Here is a 26,435-nt window from a genome sequence, read left to right as displayed (position 1 = left end):
AGCAGAGAAAGACAATTCTCATATGATTTCTCTCATCTATGGAACATAGAACTAGGAAGATCGGTAGGGGAAGAAAGGGATAAAGAAAGCGGGGGTAATCAGAAGGGGGAATGAAGCATGAGAGACTATGGACTCAGAAACAAACTGAGGGCTTCAGAGGGGAGGGGGGTGGGGGAATGGGATGGACTGGTGATGGGTAGTGAGGAGGGCATGTATTGCATGGTGCGCTGGGTGTTATACGCAACTAATGAAGCATCGAGCTGTACATCAGAAACCAGGGATGTACTGTATGGCGACTAACACATATAATAAAAAAACATTAAAATAAAAAAATAATTAAAAAAATTAAAAAAAAGAAAACTATGACATTTGATGATATTAAAGAATTACTGTTGATTTTTTTCTAAGTGTGACAATGGTATGATGGTTATGTTTTTTAAAACAGTTCCTTATTTTTTGGAGCAATGAAATGTTTATAAATCAAAGGAAATAACATTTGAGATCTGCTTCAAAAGAGTAAGGAAAGGGGAAAGTGGGTGGAGATACAGAGGAAACAAGGTTGGCTATGAGCTTATACCTGTTAAAACTGGGTCATGAGGGTTCATCACACCTGTCAACTTTTGTACATATTTGTAATTTTCCATAACAGAATTTTTTTTTTTTAAATCACAAAATGAGTGAAAAGATACATTCACAAAAAAGGAAAAAAAATATTTACCAAATGTAATCAAAAGACTAGTATCCAAGATAAATATCTATAAACAATCACAAATTGTAATCTACAATTACAAAAGGACAGATCACCCCATTTTTTAAAATGGGAAGATTTAAACAGGGACTTCACAAAATAAATTCGAATTGCTAATAACCATAGAAAAACAAGCTCAAGCTCCACCTCATGAGTAATTAGGCAAATGCAAATCAGAATCTTAATGAGATGGCATCCCACGTCCACCAGATTTATAAACATTTAAAGTGTCTGGCAATACCAGATGCTGGCAAAGACGTGGAGCAATTATAAATTCACCCACTCTTCTGGGGAGAGTGCAAATTGGTACACCCCCTTCGGAAAACTATTTTTGCATCACCTAACGTCAATGATGCACATATCCTATAAGCCAGTAATTCTACTTGTAGGTTTATACCCTGGAGAAATGAGTGCACGAGGGCACCAGAAGACACGTGCAAGAATGTTTATAGCACCACTGTTCCTAAAAGCTTCCAAAATGGCCAAAGTAGGACAGATAAACAAACTCCTATATATTCACACAATGAAATTTTCCACAGCAATAAAATAAACTACAGCTACATACATAACATCAATGAATCTCAAACACAATCCTGAGGAAAAAAGCAAAATGAACAATTCAGCCAGTATGATGCTATAATTACACCATGTTCAAAAAGAGGGAAAAGTAAACTATATGGTACAAGGATATACACATAAATATTAAAGCTATAAAGAAAAACAAAAAAATGATTTCCATGGAAGTATGAACTATTTGGGGGGGCCCTCTGGGAGAAAAGAAAGCAGTTGAGTGGAAGGTACAAGGGATTTCACTTTAAAACAATTAAACTCCACTCTTCTTTATGTACATTTCTCAGCTTTAAAAAACGTTAAAACTACAAAAAGAGTTAAGGGAAAGAACTTTTTCTCACAAAACTACTTTAGGATTTGCTTCACCAAAATGAGGTTGTAAAGGAAGAAAGAAAATGACAAAAAGTCTAACACATGATAGAGAAGCAAGAAAAGAATCTCCTAGGATGATTTTAGAAGAAGCCTGCAGAACAAATAGTTCAGACTAGAACAGGATTAAAGGCTGCAGGAAGATAGTCTTCAAGGAAAAAAGGAAAGGAAAGGAAAGGAGAAAGGCAACGAAAGAAAGGAAGAAAGGAAGAGAACTCACCACCGGGTGTTCTGAATCCTGAGAATGATTTACAGTTTGAATGGAAAGTAAAGGATAAGAAAACAACCGAAGGCACTTGTAAAATCTGGGGAGAAGTTGTGAACACCCTCCGCTGCTACAGGTACATAAGCACTGAATAATGATTTGATTATAAAGATAATGTAACTGATTCAGAAGACACGCAGAGGGGAAGGACATGCAGGTATGGTGGCTTTTTCATAGAGCCAAATCTTCATCTTCCATGGCAGGAACTCCATACGTATCTCAAACTGAAAATTCAAGAAACAGGATAAGCATATCATTTAGAACCATGAAGGTAAATAAACTATGAAGGTAAGAAATGTCTACAAACAGCTGGAAGTGTTTGCCTCAGGAGAATAAGAAGAGTAAGGAGAAAAATAACCAGTACTGGTGAGGGCCGTAGTGGATGAAGGCCACTTTTCATAAGCCTTGTAGTACTACTTTAAAACTGTACACTACACATACGTATTAACTTTGATAAAATTAAAATTCAGTGGGGAGCATTTGTTCCACAAACGATTCACATACTGAACACCCACACAGTTTCAAACCGCTCCCTGAAGATCATGTATTTACAGCTAACCTATTCAAATAATGGTAACAGATTGAAAAAAAAAAAAAAACAGCTCAACTTTCTAAACTCATATGATCATCCTCATGTTTGGATTATAAAAACTTAAAACTAAAGTAGAGAGCCTTTTCCTGTGAAAAGCACCTATTAAATCACAACTTAACACACATGCAAAACGTAATAAATTTATCATTAAGAGCATTATAATCAATAAAACAGAGAAATTTTACCTTGTAAAAGTTTCCATACGACTTTCGAATATTGATCCACTTTTTAGCAAAAGGAGGATATTTGAGCCTGCTTAGCCGGCACTGAATGTTCAGGAACTTACTCATATCCCACGAACTTGTAAAATCAAAAACAGGGGTGGAAAAATGATAAAATAAATGCTATACTATTTTTACTAGTATTTTAAGTCATTCTATTTGTTTTTTATTTACATGTCACCTTTTTTTCTGATATTCACACATATCATCAAGCTTGGAAAATTAACATACCTCCAAAATACTATTTCAAAAATAAACAACAAAGAAAAGTAGAAATCAGGTATATCAAATTTTTTTCATAAAAAAATCTTACTGGGCTAATCATGATCACGTTCATGGTTCCGATTACTTGGGCGGACCTCTATCTTGTTAATTATTTTTTCATAATCCCAAAATAACTCTGCTAAGCTTACTTTTAAGGCCAGGTTTATTGTATTAGGAAGTTCTTTGAGGGTGTACTTTGAAACAAAATAAAACGAAAAAGCAAATGAACAAAATATTTGAAAGACGAAAGTAGTTGTTATTAAGTGGTGAGAACACAATTTGTTCTGTTACAGCATGTTTCTACAACACTAATCAACTTACGTAGTTAAGTAGGAACATACTGATTGTGTAATATGGAAATCATGTTGTTTCATACATGGTTTTTCCTAGGGAAAGGGAGGTGATACAACAGCCGTACAAATTATAACCTTTAGCAAGAAAGAAAAAAAGCTCTCAATTCAGCTGTTGTACTGCCAACAGGAGTACTTTCAAGTATATTTTTAAAAAAATTAAAAACGAGTGCTTGTCCCCAGGATCCTACTGTTTCCGTGCATTTATAATATCCTCTGGGGCAACTTCCACTAACTCGGAGCTGCCTGCCTGAGCTGCCCAAATTATTTCTGGAGGTATGAGCGATGTCTCAGAACGTGAGGCTTTTACAGAATCACACATACTGTGTTATGACAGAAACACCTACATACTTTAGCAGGAACACTGCTCATTCATGTTTAAAATTGATAGGCTTCTAAAGAGGTCAACCAACATTTTCCAAAATTTCTATTTTTAAACACAATTATAATGTGACTACACTCAACGCTTTTTTCCTATGTAAGGGTCACTAAAAAACCCTTTAGGTAAGTGACATCTCAGTTTTAGTGTACAATCTGTCCATAGTTTGAAAGAGAGGTTGATTAGGACTTCCTTCTTCAATCTTAATAGCATTATGGTATAGGAGCTGCCTTGGCACAATGCCTGTAATCCTTGTTTCAATCCTTCTGATCTTCCCTCTAAGCTTTCCATCTAACGAACACTTTTGAGCACACATTCTGAGTTCAGACTATAGGAAGCATTATGGAAGACTATCAAGTACCAGAAGTTCTTATTCAGAAAGGATTTTTAATCTCCCTGCAAATAAGTCTTACATAAAGTTTAGATATCAGAATACTCAGTCGGATGGCAGCACAAATGGTACATATATAAAAGACTATAAGACATTTTTTTTTTCTAAAAAAAAATCAGTGTGAGTTGTAGTATGTGGAGTAAAACAAAAGGGCTTTGAATAATAATGAAGCAGTAAAGGAAGAAAGCCTTCCAGTAGAGAGGAAAGCATAAATAGGTGCACAGAGAAAGGACACACCATGTGATTCATGGCCAGCATGCACACAGTGGGCCAGAATGGCAGGTGGATCAGGCTACACAGGTGGGGTAAGGTTAGATAAGAGAAACTTGAAAGCCAGACTAAGAGTCTGAACTTCTTCGAGCAAGGAAGTATCACGATAAAAACTGACTTTAGTAAAGTCATTTTAGTTTTACATATTATCTTTCTCTAGTTCTCTAGCCCTGGATTAAACTATTATCATTCTTTCCCTCCTCTTTTTTTGGTCCTTAGGATGCAAAGTTTAAGTAACAAAACAAAGTTTAGGTAGAAATAAGAATGTGATGAACACTACATCAAAAACTAATGATACAGTGGTCAGCTGAACATAATAAAAAAATAAATAACAACGTGAAAGGAAAAATGTGGTCTCCCGTGGGAGACCCCAGAACTATCAGAAAATATTTTTTTGTGGTTATTCTAAAAGTTAAATGGATATGAACATCTTTCATCCTAAAAAAGCTAGATAAAAAGTAATTTTCCTAAATACTCACCCATCTGTCAATATGCAATATTTATACTTTGTTCCTAATTCCTTCAATTTCATCCAGTCAATTACTTTTTTAAGTACCTGAGGGAAGGCATCAGCTCTGTCTACCTGATCCTGAGGATATAAAAGTAACATTTATAAAAATAAGAGTAGCTACGTGTAGTCCTGCAAATACTCAGACACAAATGTCGAAAGGAAGCGAACAGTAAGAGAAAGTCTCACCTATGATATTTTAAACTCTACATGATTTCCTTAGCTGAGATCCACCTAACATTTCGTTTTTAAGATAATTAAAAATTGTTCACAGCCAGGCATTAGGAACGTTTTCAACTGAAGTATAAAATCCTCCCAAAATTAAGATTTAAGGTCATCCATGGTCTTTCTTTTCTTTTCTTTTCTTTTTTCTTTTTCTTTCTTTCTTTCTTTCTTTCTTTCTTTCTTTCTTTCTTTCTTTCTTTCTTTCTTTCTTTCTTTCTTTTCTTTCTCTCTCTCTCTCTCTCTCTCTCTCTCTTTCTTTCTTTGACCTCAACCCAGTGGCTTACTAATTCTCCAGAGTGGAGAAGAGGGACATCTCCTCCCAGCTGAAAGCCATGGCCCTCTAACATGGTCTCCCTATCTCAAAGCTCAGATCTTTCCACAAAAGATGACACACCACTGCCAGACTGATCTTCCTAAATTGGTCCATCACATCACTTCCATACTTAAAATCCTCCAAACATTCTCCAAGCTTTTCAGGATAAGACACACAGACTCTTCTTCATGATGTGGCTCCCTCTGCCTACCACTTTAGCTTTATTTTCAACCACTTTCTTCCCAGCCCACACACGCTTGAACCATCCCGAACTACTTACGGTTCTGCCCTGCACACCTGAAATGCCCATTCTTTCCTGCCTATTGACCTATCATGATTCAGCCCAAGTTCACTAACTTGAAGAAGTACGACACTGGTCAGCTCTCCGTTCCCTCTATCATAAAATGCCCATAATATCCAGATAAAACACTGACTTGTCAGTCTTCTAACCATACTGTCACCACTGGTTTAGTCTGTCTGTCCTCCTGATTATAAATAGCTGAGTAAGCTGAGGAGATTGACTTGACCATATCTGTATCCCCAGTACCCTGGCAAATACTGTAGAAGGCACTCAAATATTTGTTGAGTGAATGAGTAAATGAATAAAGGAACCAAATTAATGAACAAAGAGCAATTAGAATACAACAAAAAATCAGAGACCTATAAAATTATTAAGCTATGTATCAAGTCAGGTTATAAACAGATACCTTTCAAAACTTCCTCTCCAAGTCCACCATCGTAACACTTACTTTACTAATGATGTAAACAAATTAAACCTTTAGTTTCATCATTACGAGTCCTTAAGAGGAAAGGCTAAGAAAGATTTTATAAGGTATAAAATTTGCTTTTCTACTTTTTAATATTATAATATGAAAAATATTTACCAAGTAAAGAAAGTACCACATTAATTTGTTTACAATAATTTTTTAAACTATGAAATAAAAACTAATTTCAGAATCTCTTTCAAACTCTAGAGAAAGGAACACAGAATCAGAACCTGAGTAATTCCAGTTAGGTTGATGCAGAAATCAGAAAGTTGTGTGTTAATCTCTGGTCTCACATACTGCTGGAATGTATCTTCCTACAAGGGAAGGAGAGCAAGTTAAAGTATTTTCTATGACTTCAGATATAGGACACAAAATACATGAAACATTAAGTCACAGAAGACTATAATTTTATAGGTGCTCATGGTATAGCCCTGTCTAGAATTTTAAAAATTTAAGGATAGTTCTCCACTCCCAAAGCACTCTAATTTTAATTATGTTTCATTGTCTAAAAATTTGAAGAGTGGTGCCTGGCTGGCTCAGCCGGTTAAGCGATCAACTCTTGGTTTCCGCTCAGGTCGTGATCTCACGTCACGGGTCATGAGATCCAGCCCCAAGTGGGGCTCCCTGCTCAGCTTCGAGTTTGCTTGAGATTCTCTCCCTCTGCCCTTCCCCCCACTCATGCTCTCTAATAAATATATCTTCAAAAAAATTTTTTTAAGACAGGGTGCCTGGGTGGCTCAGTTGTTAAGTGATGACTCGTGATTTCGGCTCAGGTCATGAATCTCATGGGTCGTGGGATTGAGCCCCACATCGGGCTCTGTGCTGCGCATGGAGCCTGCTGGAGATTCTCTCCCTCTGCCCCTCCCCCACTTGCGTGTGCACACAGGTGCACTCTCTATAAAATAAATAAATCTCAAAAAAAATTTTTTTAAGATGAAGCAAGTATCTGAAAGCAAGTCTTCAAGTCAAAGCTCAAATATTTTCTTGAGGAGCAAAACATTGATAATGTTGTTTCTAATATTTGAAACCATAAAGCTTAATAATGCAACCTCAACTTCAAGTTACTAACAGCTTTTTAAATAATAATAAACTCTTTGAAGAAATGCCAATCATTGGTTATAATAAATTAGCTCTAGATTATTACTCTCTCATCTACTCCTGACTAATCCTTATTTTTCTACTGATTCCAGTAAACTGAATTCTGAATAGTCAAAATTGAACTACATGAGATGTAGTAGTTTAAAGGGTGACAGTATTATATTTTGTAGCACTTTTAACCTCTTCAAGCTTTCACACTCGTCTTCTCATCTTATAATCACAACTCTATGAACTCATAAGGCCAGTACTGTTAACATCAAGCTCAGATCTCAAAGTGCTTTTTTCTCTATTTTAATACTGCCTCCCTAAACATGCTAAGTCACTTGTTAAAACTTAAGGACAATTTCAAAGCCTAAGGGCAGCAATCATTAATACCAGGTAGATACAGAGAAAAAGACAAAGAGTATTTTTTGTGACAGAAGATTCAAAAATTAAGAAAAGTAAATGTTTTATTTTCTAAGAATAAATTCTTTCTTCACACTAGGGTATTAAGTCAATGAGTTATAAAGGTTATTACTGTAAAAGAGCAAAATTAAAGAACAGCAAAAAATGTTTGCACTTCAAAAGTTAGATGCTCTTTACTTACCAGACACACTGCAGAAGGAAAAATTCCACTTAATTGAATTTCAGATAAATGAAGACTTTATCCTTTTAAACATCAATATTTTTATAATTTTCAATGAAAATCTTTCAAAAATATGCTGCAACTTCCCTTACAGGCAGGTAATATAAAACATACTATTAATAAAACTTTATTCGCTACTTAACACTTTTATCAGAATGATGCTATAGAGAACTATGCACTTGTTGACCAAATATTTAGCTATCACTTAAGTAATACATAGTAAGTTAACAGGTGATAACGGTTATTAAACAGTAAAGCAGGGGCGCCTGGGTGGCGCAGTCGTTAAGCGTCTGCCTTCGGCCCAGGGCGTGATCCCAGCGTTCTGGGATCGAGCCCCACATCAGGCTCCTCTGCTAGGAGCCTGCTTCTTCCTCTCCCACTCCCCCTGCTTGTGTTCCCTCTCTCGCTGGCTGTCTCTGTCAAATAAATAAATAAATAAAATCTTAAAAAAAAAAAAAAGTAAAGCAGACCAGGTAAATGGGATCAGAAAAAAAGGGGGGTCCAGCTACACTATTAAATAGGTCATCCATCACCTTTATGCAGAAGGTGGCAACTAAGGAAGGGAGGGAGGGAGGAATTAGCAGCAAGACATCTGGAGGAAAGGAATTAGAACTAAAGCCCTGGAAGGTGAAGGGGTAGAACATGCCTGGCATTTTGGAAAAATAGCAAGCAGGTCAATATGGCATAATCAGAGGTAATAAGAGGCCAGCTCATGTTAAGGAAAATGGCTTTTACTGAGTTAAATAGAGAACCACTAAAGGGTTTTAAGCAGAGAAGGGAAATGATTTGACTTATATTTTATAAGGATCACTCTGGCCACTATGTTGAGAATTGGCTGTAAGAGACAAGGAAGGAAACAGAGACCGCTTTGCTAGTGAATGCAGTAAATCCAGACAAGAAATTATGGGGGCTCAGACTAGAGTCATAGCAGTGCAGTTATGTGGCTGGGTTCTGGATGTATCCTGAAGGCAAAGCAAATGGGAGTTGCTGTTGGTCTGGATGTGCGGTGGGAGAGAAACAGGAGTCAAGGATGACGCCAAGGTTTTGAACTGAGTAATTAAAGGACAGAGTTGCCACCACTCAAGCTAGGGAAGGCTGAACATACAATGGGTTGAGAGTAATTTGAGTTTGGGACATGTGAAGAGGTCTGTTTAAATATCGAAGTAGATTGGATTTGGGATAGAGGTCCGGGTTGGAAATATAGATCTGTAAGTCTTTAGCATATAGTTTCTTTTTTTTTTTTTTTTTAAAGATTTTATTTATTTATTTGACAGAGATAGAGACAGCCAGCGAGAGAGGGAACACAAGCAGGGGAAGTGGGAGAGGAAGAAGCAGGCTCATAGCAGAAGAGCCTGATGTGGGGCTCGATCCCAGATCGCCGGGATCACGCCCTGAGCCGAAGGCAGACGCTTAACCGCTGTGCCACCCAGGCGCCCCTTTAGCATATAGTTTCTAAAAGCTATGGAAGTAGATGAAATTAAGGAAGAGGATCTACATAGAGAAGAGGACCTAGGACTGAATCCTGGGGTATTCAGTATTAGGAGCTGTGAAGAAAAGAAGGAACCAGCAAAGGAAATTATAAAGGGGAACCCAATGAGGCTGGAGACAAATCAAGAGAATGAGGTGTACTGAAAGTCACTTGCAGAAAACATTTTAAGGACAAAGTGGCCTATCATACCAGGATTCAGGTAAAGGTCCAAGATGACACTAATGAGAGATTGTAGTGGAGTGATGGGATTGAAGACAGTGTGAATTTAAGAGAGCATGTGAGGAAACAGCAGTATGTACCTTTTTCAAAGAACAAACAAATAAGGTAGCTGGCAGGGAAATGGGATAGAGTGAAAGCTTTTTATGGTGTGAAAAGTAAAACATCTGTATGAATGGGAACATTACAGTAGAAAGCAATAAATCTACTGTCTAAATGAGGGCAAAGACTTGCTAGAACAATGTCCCTGAGTAAGAAAGAGAAGTGGAATCCAGTGAGTAATGCAATATTATTACCTTCATGGTTGTCATTTTTTCCTTTTAATTTATTGACTTTAATCTTCTTTGGACAAGGAAATTATATAAATAGTCTGATTATAACTAAAAGACTGTGAACAACACTAAGAAAAAAACCTACGCATTTTAATACACAAGGCTTTTTATACTTGCTCCCAACGTGTTGGTGGCAACTGGGGATAGAAAGACATAACTTCTGGATGGCCAAGATGTTGATATATCCTTGCTCAGATTTTACAAGGCAAAGAGTAGTATCTGGAGAATTCCTGCTGACTTCCTGAACTAATAATGCAGTGATAATAAGTATCTAAAGCATGTATGTTATAGGTCTTGAAGCCAAGGTTAGAAGTGTCATTTCCCCACTAAAATTTTCACCAGAAAGATGGCCAGTTCTAAGTTGAAAAGTGATTTCTGTAATTTGCCATTTTTAGAGATCACAGCATACAGTAGTCCATAGCAGTGGTTCTCACCCCGACCGCATGTCAACTGAGAAGCTTTAAAAACATGCTGATGTCCGGGACTTCACCACAGAACAACTAAATCAGAATCTCTGGGATGTGGGCCAGACATTTGTTTCCCCTCCCTAGGAGATTCTTATGTCCAGCCAGATATGTGTTCCAAGCAAACAGAAAAAAACACTATAATTTTAGCTATTGGAAAAGGAGAGAAGTATCCTTTGCAATTCTTTCATTACAGCTTTTCTATTAATCAAGCTGATACAAAGTACACAAGAGCAAACAGCCCACTTCAGAATTCCCATTCAGCTTTAAAACAGGAAATGAGTTTGCTGCTCTACCTGAGAACACCAGAATAGTTGCTGCTAAGAATAAAATTGAAATACAACAATTCACTTACTATTTCTAAGGTATGGGTATTCAGTAAAACCACAGGAAATTCAATTATTTCATGTATAAATTCAGGTGGGTTACCCTCTTCACAAGTGGCTTCAAAATCAATGATACAAATGTAGTCGTAGTAACTGTCAGCACAACTGCCCTCTTTCAGCATGAGCTTCTGCTTCTTGTAATAGTTTTTCAGCCTTTTCTTTAGCACATCCTTTACCCCTCTGAGGAAAGAAGAAGAAAATGAACTGAGGTGAATTTTACAATCAAGAATCTGAAGCCTTACCTGCTGACATTGGGTTGACCACTGGCAGTCGCAGCATAATTTAGCAAATATTAGCTAAAATAAATGTAAAGAAAGCAAAACTTAAAGCTAAATTAGCAAAGAATCAAAATCAAATATAACAGCATCAACATTTTCCTTCCCGAGTAACTTTTTGTTTTTTGTAGTACATAAGAGCACTTCTCCTACACTAGTATTTCAAACCATAAGCCTTGTTAGCATACACCACCTACAAAGCCATATTGCCTTATATACTAAGATGATTGATGTATTACAAAAACTGAAATTGATGTTGAACTATTCTACAGGCCAAGCACAAATTTCAGAGTAAGAAAATTCAGGTAAATGGAACATTTATGATGTCTCTTTCCTTCCTTTTTTTTTTTTTTTTTTTTTTTTAGGTTAAACAACTAAAATATCTATATGAAATGAAAGCACTAGGAGCCTAGCATGTAAAGTTGAATGTCTATTAGCTACTTAACTAGGAAAACTCATTTAGAAGATACCCTAGTGTAAACCATGTCTAGAAGAACACTGTCATACTCAATAGGTTCTTAACTGGAAGTAGGTTTTTTCATTTACCATGGGTAGAATTTAATTTAGGAGACCACAGTATTTTCAAAATATATGTTCTACAAATGGTGGGTGGAGAAAGGGATGTTCTAAATAGATAACAATGGTTGGTAATGGTAGTCATGTTCTTCAAACTGCATGTATTCCAAAAATTAAAAGTCATGACCAGTGCTGACTTTCTTCAGTGTTACTTGTTTGACTCCTACTAACAGTTTATAAATACAAAATGGTAGTAAAAAGTAAGAGGATCTAAATTGTAATTAGTGTGTAGTGACAACTCAGGCATTTTGGTCACATCACCGATTAGTGACTATTAAAAAAAAATTTAACCTTTTATTTTCCTTTCTAAACTACCAATGAAAAGGAATCCTATTCATGAGAACATTGACAATTAACCAGTTGTTTTAAGACAAAATGTTTTAATATGTGGGGTGCCTGGGTGGCTCAGTTGGTTAAGCAGCTGCCTTCAGCTCAGGTCTTGATCCCAGGGCTCTGGGATCAAGCCCCACGTCGGGCTCCCTGCTCGACGGGGAGCCTGCTTCTCCCTCACCCTCTGCCTGCTGCCCCCACCCCGCTTGTGCTCTGTCAGATAAATAAAATATTTTTTAAAAATGTTTTAATATATTTATTTGCTTGAGATTTTCTAAATCACCAAAATCTAGTAAGGAAATCCCTTAACCTCCTTCATATTAAGGTATTGTGAGTGATCTCTGTGTTATGTAACAGCTCTGGATTCCTTTGTCTTAATTTCTCTCTCTTTCGGGGGTCGGGGTTAAGATGGCGGAGTAGGGAACCCCTTTTTCAGCTGGTCCCCTGAGTCGAGTTGGATAGGTACCAGACCAGCCTGAACATCCACAGAATCAGCCTGAGACACAGGAAGATACATCTGGATCTCTACAAATGAACATCTCCAGCGCTGAGTACTGAGGTGCAAAGTGGGAGCCGTGAAACCGCGCACAGATATCGGAAGATAAACGGAAGGGGGTGGGAGCCGCAGCGTTAGGTCGCCAGGAAGCGGTAGCCACCTGCACGGGGGAGCGGGCGGACTCGTGGATCGGCACCCGTGAGAGAGCAGACTGGGACCGTGAGCCGGGGAACCGCGCCACCAGACTGAAACGGAGCTCCGGTGTGCTCACTGGAACCAGACTGAGACCGGGAGCTCCGGAGCGCGCTGGGGCGGCTGGCGGTGTTAGAAACACAAAGGACAGAGACCCGCTGGCCCTGGAAGTGAGGCGCACTTCCCGGGACGCTACAGGGTTGAGCAGCACCAACAGAAACAGAGTTAACGTGGCCAGAACATCAGTGGAGAACGGGCCGCAATCCCTCTGTTCTGAGACAGAGGCTGAAATTCGGCCGCTGCTGCTCTGACTCTCAGAAGAGGCACAGCAAACCGCCAGGGAAAGCCGCCAGAGAACAAAAGCCTGGAAATACCGGCTCACAGGGTGACCATCCCCATCCCCCTCACAGGGGACACGGAGACTCTACCCAAACAGGGTAGCCTGAGTATCAAGCAGGCCCCTCGCCCAGAAGGCAGGCTGAAAAGTCAAGAAGTCCACATCCCTAAGATCCCTATAAAACAAGGGCACATGGCCTCGGTCCCGTTCAATAATTTGGGCTCTGGACAACCCCGCAACCTTTCCTCATCAGAAAGTCGAGAAGGAGAAATACCCCCCAGCAAAGAAAAGACAATGAGTCTGTGGCCTCTGCCACAGAACTAATGGATATGGATATAACCAAATTATCAGAAATGGAATTCAGAGTAACAGTGGTCAGGATGATGTGTAGACTTGAAAAAAGTATTAACGAAAATGTTAATGAGAATATAGAATCTCTAAGGGCGGAAATGAGAGCGAATCTGGCAGAAATTAGAAATTCTATGAGCCAAATGCAATCAAAACTAGAGGCTCTGACGGCCAGGGTGAATGAGGCAGAAGAATGTATCAGCAAATTGGAGGACGGGTTAGTAGAAGAAAAAGCTAAAACAGAATCAGGACTTAAAAAAATCCATGCCCAAGAATGTAGGTTACAGGAGATTACTGACTCAATGAAATGTTCCAATGTCAGAATCATCAGCATCCCCGAGGGGGTGGAGAAAAACAGAAGTCTAGAAGAGATATTTGAACAAATTGTAGCTGAAGACTTCCTTAATCTAACAAGGGAAACAAACATTCATGTCCAAGAGGCAGAGAGGACCCCTCCCAAGCTGAACCACGACAAACATCCACTATTATTCAACATAGTACTAGAAGTCCTTGCAACAGCAATCAGACAACAGAAAGGGATAAGATAAAATGTATCTAAATCGGCAAAGAAGAAGTCAAACTGTATCTCTTCGCAGATGACGTGATACTCTATATGGAAAACCCAAAGGAATCCACTCCCAAACTATTAGAACTTATAGAGCAATTCAGTAATGTGGCGGGATACAAAATCAATGCTCAGAAATCAGTTGCATTTCTATACACGAATAATGAGACTGACGAAAGAGAAATTAGGGAATCCATCCCATTTACAATAGCACCAAAAACCATACGTTACCTTGGAATTAACTTAACCAGAGACGTAAAGGACCTATATTCTAGAAACTATAAATCACTCTTGAAAGACATTGAGGAAGACATAAAAAGATGGAAAGATATTCCATGCTCATGGATCGGAAGAATTAACATAGTTAAAATGTTCATGCTACCCAGAGCAATCTACACTTTCAATGCTATCCCGATCAAAATACCGATGACATTTTTCAAGGAACTGGAACAAATAGTTCTTAAATTTGTATGGAAACAGAAAAGGCCCTGAATCGCCAGGGAACTGTTGAAAAGGAAAAACAAAGCTGGAGGCACCACAATGCCGGATTTCGAGCTGTACTACAAAGCTGTGATCACAAAGACAGCATGGTACTGGCACAAAAACAGACACATAGACCAATGGAACAGAATAGAGAACCCAGAAATGGACCCTCGGCTCTTTGGGCAACTAAACTTTGATAAAGCAGGAAAAAACATCCGGTGGAAAAAAGACAGTCTCTTCAATAAATGGTGCTGGGAAAATTGGACAGCTACATGCAAAAGAATGAAACTTGACCACTCTCTCACACCACACACAAAGATAAACTCCAAATGTTTGAAAGACCTCGATGTGAGACAGGAATCCATCAAAATCCTAGAGGAGAACATAGGCAGCAACCTCTACGACATCGGCCAAAGCAACCTTTTTCATGACACATCTCCAAAGGCAAGAGAAACAAAATGAACTTGTGGGACTTCATCAAGATAAAAAGCTTCTGCACAGCCAAGGAAACAGTCAAAAAAACTAAGAGGCAGCCCACGGAATGGGAGAAAATATTTGCAAATGATGCTACAGATAAAAGACTGGTATCCAAGATCTACAAAGAACTTCTCAAACTCAATACACAAGAAACAAATAAACAAATCATAAAATGGGCAGAAGATATGAACAGACACTTTTCCAATGATGACATACAAATGGCTAACAGACACATGAAAAAATGTTCAAAATCATTAGCCATCAGGGAAATTCAAATCAAAACCACACTGAGATACCACCTTACGCCAGTGAGAATGGCAAAAATTAACAACACAGGAAACAGCAATTGCTGGAGAGGATGTGGAGAAAGGGGATCCCTCCTACATTGTTGGTGGGAATGCAGGTTGGTGCAGCCACTCTGGAAAACAGTGTGGAGGTCCCTTAAAAAGTTAAAAATTGAGCTACCCTATGACCCAGCCATTGCAATACTGGGTATTTACCCCAAAGATACAGACGTAGTGAAGAGAAGGGCCATATGCACTCCAATGTTCATAGCAGCATTGTCCACAATAGCTAAATCGTGGAAGGAACCGAGATGCCCTTCAACAGATGACTGGATTAAGAAGCTGTGGTCCATATATACAATGGAATATTACTCAGCTATTAGAAAGAACGAGTTCTCAACATTTGCTGCAACATGGATGGCACTGGAGGAGATAATGCTAAGTGAAATAAGTCAAGCAGAGAAAGACAATTATCTTATGATTTCTCTCATCTATGGAACATAAGAACTAGGAAGATGGGGAGGGAAAGAAAGGGATAAAGAAAGGGGGGGTAATCAGAAGGGGGACTGAAGCATGACAGACTATGGACTCTGAGAAACAAACTGAGGGCTTCGGGGGTGGGGGTGGGGGAATGGGATAGACTGGTGATGGGTAGTAAGGAGGGCACATATTGCATGATGCACTGGGTGTTATACGCAACTAATGAATCATCGAACTTTACATCAAAAACCAGGGATGTACTGTATGGTGACTAACATAATATAATAAAAAAACATTAAAAGAAAAAAAAATAATTTCTCTCTCTCTCTTTCTTGGAGAAGCTGTGCTTACTCGAAGGGGTGCCTGCAAACCTAGTGGCAACACAAAAAATAATCAAGTGCTCCAGAGAGAAACTTGTCATCTTTAATATCTCCTTTGTCATCCACATCCAAATAATCACCACTTTTGCCAATTCTAACTCAGAAAAAGATTCAGAATCTGGTTCTCCTGAATTGTCTCTAGTATGGTCCCCATGAGCTCCTTGGACTCTGGCAAATGCCTCTAATGCCACAACCCTCCTTTTCATTCTTTACCCCACTTGAGAACTACCCACTAAAGCCAATTTCTTGCTAAAATATCTGCAGTGACTCCCGTGCTTATACATTAAACGGACTTCTGCATATAGTTCCTTCACAACTTAGCTACGACCTATCATTTCAGTATCCTCTTCAGATGCTCCCACTCCCCATGGTACATCGAACACTGCAGACAAAACATTGTATAAGCCACTGCCTAATATGTGGTATGCTTTCTTGTTTTGTAACTTGGGTTGCACAATAGCTGACTATTTAGCAGAAAACATATCTACAGAAATTAGTTTTGAGTTCTTTCTGCCTCAATTACCCTCCATTGCTTTTCTGTTTGGCCTATCAATTCGATCATCACTCCTGAATTCCTAAGACAGACTCTCTTCTTTATTTGCATGCTGTACTGGGCCAGACCTCCAACACAGCACTGGTCACACTGTAGTGATTGTCTGTGTATATTCCCAAAAGACTGTCTGCTTTCCAAAGTCGGGAATATACATATCTATTTCACTTTTGTAACTTTAGTGCCCAGTGTAGTGTTTAGAAATCAGTAAGTGCTTGTGAATAAATGTACGAACGTAAAATTAGATCTCTGTCATGCAAGTCACAAGTAAGCAACTGATTTTCATCCCTAGGAAGGACAAAAATTTTGCTCAGAAAAATCTTCACAGGCTGTATCTTCATAACAAGAGTCAGGGGGAAATGAGGTAAAATTTTTACTCACAAGTTATCATGTAGACAATCTAAAAGGTAAAAAAGTACATGTGTGCTCTTTTGAAAAGCAGTGAAGATCTATTTTAAAGCAAAGAGGAGGAATATTGCCAAAAAGAGAAAAAGGATACAGGAAGACCCACAAACAATAACAGTTTTCACCTATTGCATACAGTCAATTTTTTCTTAATGCCTGGCAACTGAATTGTCTATCAAAAATATGCATGCTTTTCTGGATTCCAAAGGTCATTCTTACCCCATGCCCAAGTCGAAATAAAGTGATTTGTTTTACAAAAAATTACAAAAACTGAGTATGTATACATCTCACTGAAGACACACACACACACACACACACAGAGTTGGTTAAGCTGCACTGTTTTCTAATTCAATATACAGTTAAACATAATACATACTATCATTCTGCATACTTTTAGTAACTAAAACAGGAAAAAATATTTCCCGGTAAGTGATTTTTTTAAAATTATCAGGTTTCAAAGAAACCCTCTTTATAAAAATAACAGACAAAATTTTATATATATATATATAGATATATAGATATATAGATATCTATATATCTATATATCTATATATCTATATATATATATATCATATATCCAATCTCATTAATAAGATATAATTAACAATTAACCAAATGAGCAACTAAAAAAATTTGAAACATATTTAGTGTAAGATAGCTACACCTATACATTGTGGGTAGACTGTCAAAATACTCAGACTTCAACTCAGCAGTCTCAGTCTATCGCCTAAGAGACTGTCAGAAATAATCAGAGTTGCACATAAATATTCACTTTAAGAATGTAAATTATAGCTGTTATCTGAATTGTTAATAATGGTTATCTCTTTATGGTAGGATTACAGACAACTCTTAATTTTACAATGTTTTCAGGATTTTCTAGGATGAACATGTACGACCTTTAAATTTTTAAAAAGTTATTCCTAATTACCTGGTTTCAAGCTTGAATTCCGAAAGTTTAGCTCTGAGTTCTTCCTTACTCATTCTGTTAATGCAGCCATTTGTAATAGCAATCTCTTTGTAAACTGGGTCACTGAAATCACTTGCGTTGGAGGTAATGAACTTAGATCCTTTCGTTTCTTGGCCATCGAATCTACATCGTTGCTTTTTCTACCAAAAAAAGATACAGCTTATAATTAATACAAAGATCTTAAAGGTTCAAATCCTCAGGCCTATTCATGCTACATGTCAATGAAAAGTACCTAGAAAGAAGAAAGATGTGTTTCCAATATAATTTACCCTGCTGTTCTGAATCATGAGATTTCTTAAAGGAAATGAAGCTAAATAAAAATAGCACTGGTGTTGGGAGCACTTCAAACAGAGCCCCAGCTGACCATTTACTAGCAGCATGACCTTGGATGGTTACTTATTAGCCTCTGATCTTCAGTTTCCTTCCCTATAAAATAAAGAATAATAATAACTGTTCCAAGTGGCATTTGGTATTTGGTAATGGTAAACAGTATTTAAACAATGTTATTATAGGGGTGCCCGGGTGGCTCAGTTGGCTAAGCATCTGACTTCAGCTCAGGTCATGATCTTGGGGTCCTAGGATGGAGCCCCTGCTTATTGGGGAGTCTGCTTGTCCTTCTCCCTCTGCTCCCCACCTCTGCTCATGCTCTCTCTCTCTCCAATAAATAAATAAAATCTTTGAAAAAAAAATTTTTTTAAACAAGGTTGTTATAAGGATTAAATGAGATTATGTATATCAGGCTCCTGACACCATACCCACTATGGCAACTAATGGGAACTTTATTACCATCATAGATTATAGAACAGACCTTTTCACAAATGACATTCTAAAATTTACAAACTAATGTTTAAGTGAACTTTTACAAGATCATGCATGTATAAGTCAGTGACTTCCTGAGAATTTTTTTTAAAAGATTTTATTTATTTGAGAGAGGGAGAGAATGCGAATGTGTATGAATGGGGTAAGGGCAGAGGGAGAGCAAGAATCTCAAGCAAAGTTCCCGCTGAACACAGAGCCTGATGTGGAGCTTGATCCCACAACCCTGAGATCATGACCTGAGCCAAAATCAAGAGTCAGACGCTTAACCAACTGAACCACACAGGTGTCCCCCAAGAAGTTTTTAACCTGACTTCATTTCACTAAGTTAACAGAAATTGCCCAACATAAAAACAAAATGGACTACATAGAAACCTAGTTCAAAACTTCCTAGAACCCAAAGCAAAGGAGGAAATGTATGCGGTTTCAAAACACACAATTTCTAAAACTCACATGTGTACCAATTATTCAGAAGAACTACCGTTACTATATTACAAATCTTTCTACTTTCCTTAAATCAAAATCTGTGTTGAGAAAAAAAACATGACTCAACTGTAATCACTCCACAGGTAGTCCAACATTATTAATATGCTAAGTATCAGAGTTCCATTTATAAGTTAATTATTTTCCAAAAGCAATGTCACAAATATTAGCTATGTTTCAGAATTTTCAAAAAGACTTTGGAACTTACCATTAATCCATATTAAAATTTGTTAACTTAGTCATAATTTACCACATTATCCCCATGTGAACTTTAATGACAGATTAAGAAGGGATAACTACGGACAGGCCAAAGACCCTGACTTAGCACTAATCCTAGTGGTTCAGAACTATTTCTCACTCAAAGCTCTCAATTTAAAACAAAACACATTTATTAGAAATGTAATGCTAGGTATTGTGCTAGAGTACACAAGAATTACTCCTATCTCCTCAGAGGAAGAGATGAGCAATCCCAATGTGTGAACTGTCCATAAACTGAAGAGTAACTATATTGAAGTTCCTTGCTGACAAATGTTTAAAAAACTTTATTACACTGATCTCTAAGTAAAGCTAAGGAAATACTAGCTTTTAATAATATGTTAAATTTATAATACCTAGCTACTTTATCACTAGAATTTAATCAAGATCATTTATCTTGTGTCTTTAAACTTACATTGAATTTTAAACTTCATCTTCAGTCAGGTGAAAATTTAGGTCAACAATGAGTAACAGTTTGTCTACCAAAACAGAAGGCTCAGTCAATTCAAGCAAAATTTACTCTTTGGCTAAGTCCTCTAATTCACTTGCTTAATTCTTATCTAAAATTGTAGCTACAAAAATTACCCACAAATAACACTAAGGCCTCTTCTAAATCTGCTATAAATCATGATTTCTTTAAAGGAAGATCTGCTTCCTCTCCCAGATCCAACTCTAGCTCTTTCAGTGAAGCTCAGGGAAGTCAAGGTCCAGTTCTTTAGTGATCAGTGTTTTCCTCCAAATTTAAGGTCTACACTAATGGTTTCCGAAGGTTGCTCAAGTCAATCCACTACGCAGCAGAAAGAAAACGTTAAAAACCTAACATGTACTATTAATCTACTAAAATGTGTAATTAGTTTACTAAATAATACATAGACTGACGGTGGCATCCTCCCCAATGTCTATGTCCACCTGTCACACCTCACATAAAGTACCGGACATATAATGTGGAAAGGGTGGACAGATTCCATAGTATGGGGAAGAATATTCACTTTCACAGTATTGTGACATTCTGCAATTTTCCTGTGTTCAAGTAAATAACTGTATGACTTATATTATCCCCAATAAGAAGACATTTAATTATGGGAAGTGATCATAAAAATCTTTTATACCAAAAAGAGGCTTACTCTCTTGCCTTAAGTACTTAAAAATATTTTTGAACTTCAAGTTACATATTTTCATTTACAAGACAGGTGTTCCAAAATTGCTGTCATTTTCTGTGATGAGAAAGGGATTAATAACTTGAAATTTAGGTTTCTTTTATTTTAACAAACACAACTTGTTATTTCAACGTGAAAGTAAATACGTTTTAACAATAAGATAAAAAGGTAACTGTTTATCAAAAGAAACTTTTCTCTGTGGCAAGAACATTTTAAAAAGTTAATTTTGAAATGTTTTCATTATTTTATTGCCAAAAAACTGCATTACCTATAAACAAAAAACCTCTGCAACTACATGCAAAAAAAAACCCCAAAAATAAAACAAAAAAACCCCTTAGAAGTATAATTTAGCTGGATTAAAATTCTTCCAAAAGAAGAGTTCCGATGAAATTGGAACCCACTTGCTTAAAAATATAAAAATGCAACACCTGTTAGTTTACAAAAACAATGACATTAGGGATAATGAAAATGTACTTAGCTGAGGTCCAACAAAATACTTTGCTTAATTGACGTTGAAAAAAAAAACTGTATCACCATTTATTAACGGTATCCAACAATAAGTTTTTAACAAATATGAGTCACTAAAACCAATTTGGAACATTGACCTAAGTCTTAAGTAGCTATATCTCAAAGTTTCAAGACTTTCAAATATAATGAAGTATATTCAATTATTTTTAAACTAACACGATGATCTCAGACTGAAGAAGAAAGTGTTTCTTTAGAGGGAAGGGGCATGGAAGGCCTCTTTGAAAGTAGTATATTAAAGGGAATGTAATAACTATGCAAAGAGCCAAAAGAAGAGCATGCAGGGCAAAGGAAGCATACAAAGATCCTTAATAAGAAAGACCATCCACCATAAAACAACAACAACGAAGCCAGGGACTCTGAGAGCAAAAGGTAAGAATTGTGAGATGAATTCAGCAAAGGAGGCAGGAGCCAGGTCCTGCCGGGCAGCAAACTGAAGACTAGGAAGGGGAGAAACCCAGTCAGATATATGTTATTAAGATTATTCTAGCTGCTCTGTGGAGACCTAACTGTAGATGCAAGAGTAAGAAAGCCTCGTGCACGTACCCATTCTATGAAGTGCTCCGCATACGTTACTGAAATGAAATGACCATTTTTAGTATTAGATTATTTACAATCTGCAGCGCTAGTCAACAATAATTTATACTTGTCAAATAAGATAAGTAAGTTTTAAGACCGTCTTCACAATTTTGCTAACTAGGATCTACCAATAAGTTGTCAAAATCATTACGGAAAATAAGTCCTATGAAAGGTCTATATGAAATAGTAGCAAATGGGCAAAAAGCTCCAACTAATAGGCACAACCACCTTCAGTTAAGGCTGGGAGGTAATGGGCTTCAGGTCTTAAGAAATGACATACCTAGAGCATAGGGTGCGCTTTTTATAACGTAACCTACCAATTACCTATAAGGGCTAGACGGAATGACTACAGCAACAGTGTGCACAGGATATTTGGAGCAGAATTCCCACCAGAACTTGTAAAACCACAATTCACACACTTCTCTTCTTGACTATTTCCTCACATCCAGAGGGTAATTCGGGCGAGAGGGGGCTCAGTGACAGCCAAGACACCGGAGCTGGGGACAGGGGAAGCGGCCAGGGCTGGGGTCGAACGGCGTTCAGACTGAGGTTTCTGCGGAACACCCCAGAAGACAGGGACGCGGGCGTCTGGGAAGGGCCGCGCACCGACCGCCGGGCGCGGGTGGACTCACCTCGGGATTCGGATGCTGCGGCTCCTCCCCACACTCCGACCTGGGCGACTCCAGCCGCGCGGTAGCCACGGCCTCGCTGCCAGGTTGTTTGCTCCGCTCATGCTCCATGCCGGCTGTCACGTAAGAGGAAAGCTGCTGGAGCCCGATACTTGCTCACTCTCACTCGGCCAAGACCGAATGCCTCGCTTTTCTCCGTTGAAAAATTACCGGGCTCGCGTTCCCGCGGCGGCGGCCACACAAACTCGAGCGGACACCTCCCACTTCCGGGAGCGTGTGGCGTCCACACGCCGCGCAGGCGCAATGAGCGGGCGCGCGCCGAACGCTAGCGCAATCAGCAGACGGGGGAGGGAGGAAGAAGGTGAGGGAGGCGCGCGCGGGAGTATATGGATGTTGGTGTCACAGTGGGGGCGAGCGCGTGTTGTGTTGTGTTACAATTACTCAAGAGTCTAGACTACTCACTAGAAGATACCACCAGAGTGCACGATCTCATCACCCTGTTTCCTAAGGAGAAAAACGAGGCGTACCGTGAAGAGAGGTGAATCTGTAAAACAATTTACATTTTCCGTGAGGAGTTTAAGTCGTCCACTTCTGGGCAAGAGAAAATGGGCCTGGACTTAATAAAAACTGAGCAAAATATATGAAAACAGCTGTTTTCAGATATTGGGCGATAGGCAGTTCTGGACTGTTGTACCTGAGAGAAAAGAAGCAAACAAGATGAGCCTTATATGGCTTTCTGCCCAGACACTTTAGGGTTTGAGGTGCAGGGAAGGGGAACTCAGAAGCAGACCTAGGATTTCACTAGGAAGACAGAGGTCTGACTGAGTTAAAAGACAAAGATTGGAGTTTAGGAAATTTGGAGAGGCCAAACTGGTTGGAATCTAGGAGGCGGAGTTCGTGGAAAAAGAGCTTCAGAATCTACATAGGAATATCCTTAAATCTTCAGCTGCATAAAAATCCACGGACGGGTCATGTGAAATTCCGCAAGGCCCAGAAAGAGCAATTATGAGGAGCAGTAAGCCAAACAATTCTCAGAGCTCGCACAGGCCTGGGACTCATTTGAGTTCCCCACAGCCAGAGTGGAGAAACTGTGGAATATGTGGAACGTGCTGTAGAGACCCCAGAAGTGTCATGCTTTAGTTGTGAGGTAAACCAGCCCTAGATTCTGGGCTCTAGAGTAAAAGCTGTTGTAGACTCTTCAGGACCTTAAAGCTCGGAAAGGATCAAACTGCTCAGTGACTCACCTGACTGCCTACCAGAACAAAGGTTGATTCTAAGAGACTACAACAAAACTCAGGATGCAACAGCATTAAGTTGAAAATATCAGGCATCCACCAGTTAAAAATCAATAGACATGCCAAGTAAGTAGGAAAACAAATCAAAATATATCAGACAGGCAATAGAAACATAGCCAGAAATGACACTAGTGGTGGCATTAACAGGCAAAGACTTTAAGCATCTATTGTAAATGCACTCAATGTGCATTGATTTAAAGGGGAAAATGATTGGAGAGGAACAAGATTTTTTTTTTCTTAAAGCAAATAGAATTTCTGGAGATGAAAATTATAATATGTGAAATTTTTAAAAAAATCTCTGAAGGGAATGGATAGCACATTTAGCACTGTAAGAAAAAGAAGAAGAAATAATGAAGACCTAGCAGTAGAAGCAATCCAAAATGACCTGCAGAGAAAATAGATGGAAAAAAATTAGCAGAGCCTCTGTGACCTATGGGACAATAAAAAAAAAAAATTAAAATTTTTGGAAGAGGACTTCAACTGCCTCCATTTTGACCTCAAACTTTCTAAATAAGTTCTTCTTGCCAGCTTGCCTCCTAACTCAGGCAGAAAACCCTGAGGGCAAAGTATACCCTGATGGGAACTGAAACTACCTCCTCAAGTGATAAGGACTGCCTTGAGCTAGCAAGACCCCACCCATGATTGACCCCAAGAAAATTGTTGACTAGACCTTCACTGCCCACCTGTATGTACTCACCCACCTTTGTCCCACATTTTCCCTATATAAACCTAGAAGTATTTTCAGCACTTTGAAGACATCTTTGAGATACTAGTCCATTGTGTTCCCAGTGTTGGTCTCAAAGAAATAAATGTCTTTCTTGTTTTACCACCACTAGTTCTTCTGCCTTTGGATTTTGTCAGTGGTGAGTAGCCTAACCTGGTCTGTTTGGGACCACCCTCTAGAGCCAGGTGCTGATAAATATAAAAAATACACCAGACAGGCCACATCATAATCACACTGGTAAAAACAGTGATAAAGAGAAAAATCATGAAAGCAGCTAGAGAAAAAAAGGCATAGAGCGCAATAAGAATTTTTATAGATTTCTCATTAGAAACTGCAAACCAAAAGTAATGAAATGGTAACTTCAAAGTGCAAAAACAAAAAAAAACTGTCACCTTGGAATTCTACACTCAGCAGGGTGAAACAAAGACTTTTTCCAACAAACAAGCCCAGGAAAGCCACATTTTGAAGTAGAGTCATCCCAGCTGATTTACAGACCTGTGAGGGAGAAAAATAAATGTTTTTTATAAGCCACTGGAATGGTTTGTTATTCAGCATCATTATAAAAATAATTAAAGTACAGGATCATTTCAAGTCACATGGTCTCAAGTGAAGACAAAATTCCCTAAGAGAAAGGGACACAATTGGAAGTCTACTGCAAATGCTTTACTTCTGATATCACCTGCTTCCTCCTTAGTGGACGGTATGTTTTCCCTCGTAACTACAGATTTATCTTTGTCTTTACAAGCTAAGATTTAGAGACTCAGATGTTATGAAGATTTCTAAGATACAACTGAACCAATACTCTTTCAGCCAGATTTATTCATTTTCTCTTTAGATTATGACTTTGAGTCCTGACACACAACTGTAGAGAAGTTGATGAAAATTACTAATCTCATCTCTCTGTCACGTAGAAAATGCTTTTTCTCTCAAAGGAGAAGAAAATGACCCAGTAAACACTGTCAGGATCCACATTACGTTAACATTCATAAGCACTAGTTAAAACTGTTCCACTTGAACTTTTTGGTGTATGCATGTCAACCGTTAAGTAAAGAAGACTCACCATAGGGTGCCTGGGTGGCTCAGTCCGTTAAGTGTCTGCCTTTGGCTCAGGTCATGATCCCAGGGTCCTGGGATCTAGTCCTGCATTGGGCTCCCTGCTCATCGGGGAGCCTGCTTCTCCTTCTGCCCCTTCCCCCACTTGTGGGCGCTCTCTCTCTCTCATAAATAAATAAGTAAAGTCTTTAAAAAAAAAAAAAAGATTCACCATTAAGGAGAAATAATTTATCTACATTGCAAATGAGGTGCTTATACCTTAATACAGTTGCCTGTATGTATGGGAATAATATACAATAACCATTCATTCATTCAACAATTATTTATTGAGCACCTTTTATGTGTCAGGAATGCTCATTGAGCAAAATAACAAAAACTCTTTGCCCTAGTGGAGTTTACATTCAAGAAGTGAAAGTAGACAATAAACAAAAGAAATGAGTACAATGTTTACACTATGAAGAAAAATTAAGCCAGTAAGGAGCATGGGGGGTGTCTGTGGGGAGGGGGAGTGGTTGCAATTTTAAATAGAGTGGTTATGGGAGGTCTGTCTGATGATGTGCTATTTGAGCAAAGACCTGAAGGAGGTGAGGAGTGAACTGTGACAATATCGGGTAAGAGAATTTCAGGCAGAGCAAGTAACAAGGAAAAAGGCCTGAAAATGTGCCTGGAATGTTCAAGAAATACCACACTGTCCCATACTTTCCTTTTGATTGTATGATATCTGCACATAGAAGACACAGTTGTTTTTAAATGTTGACTTTGCTGTTACTTTCCAAATAACACTGAGGGAGAAGTGTCAATGGTCTTAGTGTCTTCTGCCTGAGAAAATACGTGTCCTAGTTGGATAGCCAAGGAAGAAAGCCTCCCTGAATGTTTGAGGCATGGCACAAGCCTAAAAGAGAGGTTTTAAAGTTGGTTATTCTCTTATTAAC

At 38.4% G+C, this 26,435-nt stretch overlaps 1 protein-coding gene across 1 annotated transcript in view; it reads right to left on the bottom strand.

Moving 5' to 3' along the window:
• ERI1 (exoribonuclease 1) overlaps positions 1-22,709 on the bottom strand; it is a 34,737-nt gene extending 12,028 nt beyond the window's left edge. Inside the window, exons 1-6 of the mRNA XM_026508359.4 lie at positions 22,435-22,709; positions 17,949-18,127; positions 10,812-11,022; positions 6,463-6,546; positions 4,899-5,008; positions 2,730-2,844 (exon numbers count right to left, since the gene is read on the bottom strand). Coding sequence (XP_026364144.1) covers positions 2,730-2,844; positions 4,899-5,008; positions 6,463-6,546; positions 10,812-11,022; positions 17,949-18,127; positions 22,435-22,542 — 807 coding nt within the window. The 5' untranslated portion in view covers positions 22,543-22,709. The remainder of the gene's footprint in view (positions 1-2,729; positions 2,845-4,898; positions 5,009-6,462; positions 6,547-10,811; positions 11,023-17,948; positions 18,128-22,434) is intronic.
• Between the last annotated feature and the right edge of the window lie 3,726 nt (positions 22,710-26,435).

This window comes from Ursus arctos, unplaced genomic scaffold (genome assembly GCF_023065955.2).
Source record: "Ursus arctos isolate Adak ecotype North America unplaced genomic scaffold, UrsArc2.0 scaffold_27, whole genome shotgun sequence".
Lineage (NCBI taxonomy): Eukaryota > Metazoa > Chordata > Mammalia > Carnivora > Ursidae > Ursus > Ursus arctos.
The sequence above is the reverse complement of the archived record's forward strand: the minus strand, read 5'-3'. Positions and strand labels throughout refer to the sequence as shown.